Source organism: Oryzias latipes, chromosome 12 (assembly GCF_002234675.1).
Source record: "Oryzias latipes chromosome 12, ASM223467v1".
In the NCBI taxonomy this organism is placed as follows: Eukaryota; Metazoa; Chordata; class Actinopteri; order Beloniformes; family Adrianichthyidae; genus Oryzias; species Oryzias latipes.
This window is the reverse complement of record NC_019870.2, coordinates 5,487,952-5,493,688: the sequence shown is the minus strand read 5'-3', so window position 1 is coordinate 5,493,688 and position 5,737 is coordinate 5,487,952. Positions and strand designations below refer to the sequence as shown.

General features: G+C 40.1%; 1 protein-coding gene across 1 annotated transcript; it reads left to right on the top strand.

Annotated features, from left to right (window-relative positions):
- The first annotated feature begins 245 nt into the window (after positions 1–245).
- ankra2 (ankyrin repeat family A member 2) lies at positions 246–4,052 on the top strand. Its single transcript, XM_004074519.4, has 10 exons — positions 246–357; positions 440–531; positions 604–928; positions 1,023–1,181; positions 1,265–1,330; positions 2,413–2,510; positions 2,603–2,728; positions 2,805–2,871; positions 2,935–3,015; positions 3,492–4,052. The coding sequence occupies exons 3-10, from the start codon at positions 646–648 to the stop codon at positions 3,545–3,547; spliced, it is 936 nt and encodes a 311-aa protein (XP_004074567.1). The 5' UTR covers positions 246–357; positions 440–531; positions 604–645; the 3' UTR covers positions 3,548–4,052.
- The last annotated feature ends 1,685 nt before the right edge of the window (positions 4,053–5,737 follow it).

Sequence of the window (5,737 nt, the reverse complement as noted above, 5' to 3'; positions counted from 1 at the left end):
CTTAAAATTGTGCTCCCGTTATTTTAAGTGGATATCAAATAGATATTTTGATAAGAATTTTGTAATGGAGCTAAAAATGATTTTGGTCATAATGTCAGTCCGTGTGGCCGAGCTTGTTTAAAATCACGAATTCTACCGATTAAATGTCGGAAAAAATAGCCTTGTGGGCAGCATGTTTACAATTAACGTATCAACCTTTTGTATTATTAAATATATAAAGCTCTGAATTAGACGACAATCAACGTCAGTTATTGTTTCCGTGCGGAACAAAAAAAGGGGGAAGGTAAAAGTTGATGCACCTGCATGTGCAGACGCACCAAAACATAAACAGAAGTCGGGGGGAAAAAGCTTTACCGAGTAAGAGTCCTTTTCCTAGCTAATCATAATTTGTTAAATATTAAATTAATGTTTGTACAATACATTATCTGGTCTGTTACAGAGTTGGAGTGACCTACGAAAGGTTAACATAACAATGGCTAACATGCTAACCGGGAGCTAATAGTTTGGCTTTTGACTCACTCACTTCTTCTGGTGAGTATTCTACTTTTACACAGATTTATGGGTTGTATTAGATTCATTTGAACCGAATAGGTTGTATTTCAGGTGAGGAGGGACTTCTCGTCGTCTTAGTCGAAGCCCCGCTGGATGGATCGCGTCACGGTGTCGGCGGCGGAAGGGTCCGTGGAGGACATGGAGGGGATCTGTGTCATGCCGGATCTGAGTGCGATCAAGACCGAGCAGTCGGTGGGCGCAGCTCCAGACGACACGAACCCTCCAAATGTGGCCATGGGCATCAAATTCATCCTCCCCAACCGCTTCGACATGAATGTCTGCTCAAGATTTGTCAAGTCACTCAACGAGGAGGACAGCAAGAACATCCAAGATCAGGTGAACTCTGACCTGGAGGTCGCCTCTGTTTTATTCAAAGGTGAGAAGAAGAAAAAAAAACACAACCTTTGTCATCCATCAAACAATCATCCACATGTCAAATGAGAGTTTAATCAAATTTTTTTGTCTTCCAGCTGAGTGCAACATTCAGACGTCTCCTTCACCAGGTATTCAAGTGCGTCATGTTTACACGCCGTCCACCACAAAGCATTTTTCTCCCATCAAGCAGTCCACCACACTCACCAACAAACACCGTGGCAACGAGGTCTCCTCCACTCCTCTCTTGGTGCATTGTAAGAAGCTCTACTTTTAACTTGGATCTTCAGATCTGAAAAGTAAAAGTTACAAAAGTTTATGTCGATGTTTTCCATTTCAGCTTTGTCCATTCACCAGCTGGCAGCACAAGGGGAGATGGTATTTTTGGCGAGCAGGATTGAGCAAGGTACGCCGTTTTTTTCTTCTTCTTATTGTCAAAGACATTCGGCTCACAAGTTATGGAAGAAGAAAAAAATTGTATGAAGGCCGATGTTATTCGCACTTGTTTACGTATGACCAAGCAGGAAAACTGACGGAAATTCAAGTCGGCTACACGTAATCCGTGCGGCCACATGGCTGCAGAAGACTTGTTCCATGTTGCAGAACATTCTGGTCATTTTAAGTCAATTCCAGAATTAAAGTAAATGGTAAATGACGTATACTTGTATAGCGCTTTTCTACCTACAAGGACAAAGCGCTTTACAGTCACAGACCCATTCACCCTGTCACACACACATTCACACACTGGTGGCCACTCCACTGCCAAACACAGGTGCCCGCCTTCCACCAGAGGCAAGGTGGGGTTCAGTGTCTTGCCCCAGAAAATATCTACCTAGAAGTTATTGCTGCTTAACATAAATGTTGCTTTGTATTGTCTTAAGGACATTAGTTAGTTATTGCGTTGTGAGTTTTTGTGTTGTAACGAATTGTAGTATGTTATTTTGTGTTGTGCTGTGAAATCTAAAGTGTTATGACCCTTCTGGGCCACCGTACATTAGCGACTAGATGGGAAGTTCAGTTTTCATTAAACTGTGTATTATTTTGGACGCCCATCTTTCTTGGTGTATTACATGTATTTTTTTTTTCTTAGTCATGAGTATAAATAATATCAATATCCATTTCTGACTGGTGTGATCATCCACACAGCATATCTTTGACGCTGCAGCAGAATCACTTCTTGAAATTTTTTGTCAAGTTTGAACTTTTGATTTTTTTAAAGGATCCTGAATCAAAATTTTCCCTATGTTTAAAACTAAAAATTTAAATCCATTTTAATGGGTTTGTTAATGTGTCTGTTTTAAATATGTTCAAATATCTGACTTAGACTCAGTGATTTAGAGCGTGATGCTAAAGTACCCATTAACAGGTTTTTTTGTTGATAAAATTACGTTGAATTGATGTATTTCTGGAGTCTAAATCGAAGCGGATTGCGCCTGATGTCTTGACGCTTCATAGGCTCTAATTTTATCGTTTCTACTCTTTAAACAGAAACTGTGATCAACCTGAAAGACGAGGAAGGTTTCACTCCTCTGATGTGGGCGGCGGCACACGGACAAATAGCCGTCGTGGAATTTCTGCTGCAAAACGTATGAAAACTTGTCAATGACGCTGCAACACGATCGGACTGTTTCCTTAAATCATAGTGAGTCATTTTGCGCCTTCTTGCTTCTCTGTACAGGGCGCCGACCCCCACCTGCTGGCCAAAGGGAGGGAAAGCGCGTTGTCTCTGGCCTGCACTAAAGGCTACACGGATATCGTGAAGATGCTCATCGACTGCGGTGTTGACGTCAACGAGTACGACTGGGTGAGAATGCATTTTGGCCTTCTCCATTAAAGTCATTTAGCACGGATTTAAAGCATGACGTCTGTGTGGCTTTCAGAACGGCGGGACTCCTCTGCTGTACGCCGTTCACGGCAACCACGTGCGCTGTGTGGAGATCTTGTTAGGTGAGGGGGGGTGGTGGTATAAATATCTTTTTGTTGATTTAACCTAATTTCTTCTGCTTTCAGAGAGTGGCGCTGATCCCACCATGGAGTCAGACTCTGGGTTTAATGCGATGGACATGGCGGTGGCGATGGGACATCGAAACGGTGTGTGGAAAAACAAACGTGTGGCCGTTGGCTGCAGGTTAACCTGGGAAAAAATGTCTGAAACATTCTGTCAGGCCCACACCAATGAAAATGGCGATTTTAAAATGTTCTTGTGGCATTATCGGACGTATAGAAAGAAACTTAAGCTCAACATTGCAGTTGCAACTCAAATATTATATTTGGGGTTTGTCGGGGCTGTAAGCCAGTGAGAGAGAGTGTAAACTAATGGGTGACGGTGGCGCCAGCGGTCCCGCCCACATCTCAGAGGTAAATTTCTAAACAACTACTGCCACTCTGCAGAAACTATGTGCTAGAAAACGACAGGTTTTTGGATTCTGGCTAAAAACGGCACAATCATAATTACAAGAACGCTTTTACAATCGATCCAAAGATGATCAGAGTGGGACTTAATTTTTTTAAAAAAAGCTAAGATTTTGATGTTTCACAAGCAGTGATGGCCTTATTTGTGTGTTCAGTTCAACAGGTGATCGAGGGGCACTTACTGAAGCTTCTGATGGGAATCAGAGAGTAATCCTGCGTTTACCGAGGCGCCGTTTGCTCTGAAGAGCGTCCCGACGGTCTGCTGGCTGGAAGATTTCCCTCCTTGAGGAGAACGTTTCAGTGTTTGTCATTATTTATTCGACCGGGAAGCACACAAAGGTTTTGTGCTGTGAAGCTCTCACACTGTGCACTTTTTTTTTCTTTTTCTTAAATTAAAAACAATGAAACGGCTAAACAGCCTTTGTCACAGAAAGTTACTGCTCTGATTTTTGTTAGAAAGGCGAAAACATTTTCAATGAAATCGGTTGCATGGTTTTCCTGAGCAGCTGTGTTGTTTTTTTCTTTGTGTTGTGAATTTATTTATTTACTTGTACTGTAAGATTTTTGTGTACAGTGACGTATTCTACATGTCTGACAGTGAAGATCCTGATGTAAACCTGCAAGATTTTAGTTTGTCAAGAAGTTCAATTTTTGTTTAAAATATTAAATTTCAAATTTGAAAAATGTCAAATTTCACTATATACAATAAAAAAAAAGTTCAAATCTAAAACACGAGTTTTTTTTCTTAAAGTCCAGATGAAAAATTGTCAGATTTTGGAAAAAACGTCTTCTACTAAAACAAATTGACGTCATTAAAACAATATGGAAAATATGAAAAATTAAAAAAAAAGGTAAACTGCCGTATATTTTCTGTAACCATATGAACTGTTACACTTAACTGTTTTTTGGGGTGATCGTCTATAATTTAGTCGTTTCTTTTAAAACAAACTATAAATGTGGTCATTTATTCACTCGATGTCAACTTAGAACAGCTTTTCTTTTACTTCAGATCAAACATAAAAAGAAGTCATTTGTATTTAAAGCAGTAAATACTAATTTCTGTGTCATTACAAAACTAATTTTTATGTATCCAATAGGAACGTCTAAATTCATACCGTTTGTAATAGCATTGAACCGAATGGTGAGGAAGTGTCTTGTTGCATCATCTGAATTTTTATGTTGCCAGTTGTAAATTGAAGATGGATTTATTATTAATGGTTTTACAACAAAGGTTTGTCTTCATTGTTACTTGCTTATTAGCTGATTAAAACGTTTATAGTTTCATATTTTAAGGCGAAACAAAACCGTGACCCAAAAAAATGATTAAAAATGAGGTTTGAACCGAATTGTGGGGAAACCTTAAAAAAACCTTAAAATTGCACTTTCTGGCTAAAAAAAGATTTATAGATGACTTGTCACTGATGATGACCTGAAAGCAAGTTACAATAAAGAAACCTATGACGGATATGCTTTAATACTAAATAAAGACTTTTATAACATTTTGCAGCATTTCTGTTTCATATGAATGTCTAGTTCATTAGCTGCTTCTACGCAAATCAAAAAAATATCTACAGTCATCAGAGAAAAATAAAGCAGTCATATGTAAAATAAAAACTAAACAAAAAGGGTTTTGTACTCACTGCAGTACATCCTGGTGCTCCTTTGATCTTTTATTTCCCTTTGCTTAAAGGAAAAGCTTCTCACCCGCCTGTTTTCCAGCCATCTTTGCCATCCTTCATCAGCTGGAACAGGTGTGTCCATGTTCAGATTGACCGTTCACACCTGTCCCAGCGTGTCCAAGCCAACCAATTGTGTGTTTGTGGGAGGAGTCGGCGGCAGCGGCGGCGGCGGCGGCAGCAGCAGCAGCAGCAGCAGCAGCAGCCTGCCACTGAAAGTGTTGCCGATGCTGACGGAGGAGGGAATGGAGATGATGACTGCAGTTATCTCCAGAGTCCAGCCAAAAGAGACGTGTGCACTGATCCCATCATCTCTAATGTCCAACAGTGGGTAGCTGGGCGGGGTAAAGTCAAATGAGTTTTGTTGTGTCCACCCACCTGCCAATCAAAGAGAAGGAGTGCATCTTTCCTTCTGATTACATTTCTGGCAGTATGATAAAATCTACAAACGTATTGCCCATTTGACATTTAAAATTATAAATGAAAATACTTTTCAACAGGGATGTTTCAATTTTTTTTACCGGTACAACAAAAACAAAACCCCAACAGGACATAACAGCTTCAAGCCCTGACATTTGGAGTCTTTTTGTTAAATAAAAATGTCCTTTTAATTTATTTAGGTGTCGTTTAGTGCTCACAACACACCTGGTCTGTCCGCAATCAGCCTTATTTGGGCGTCTGCTATTTTGTGGGGGTAATTTCCCAGAAGTCTCTGTGGAAAAACC

What these genes read in the sequence shown, in the direction of transcription:
- ankra2 (XM_004074519.4), top strand. Translation starts at nt 646, where the DNA reads ATGGATCGCGTCACGGTGTCGGCGGCGGAAGGGTCCGTGGAGGACATG. An exon ending in TGGAATTTCTGCTGCAAAAC is followed by an intron (nt 2,511 to 2,602) that starts GTATGAAAACTT and finishes TTCTCTGTACAG; the next exon opens with GGCGCCGACCCCCACCTGCT. An exon ending in GGCGATGGGACATCGAAACG is followed by an intron (nt 3,016 to 3,491) that starts GTGTGTGGAAAA and finishes TTGTGTGTTCAG; the next exon opens with TTCAACAGGTGATCGAGGGG.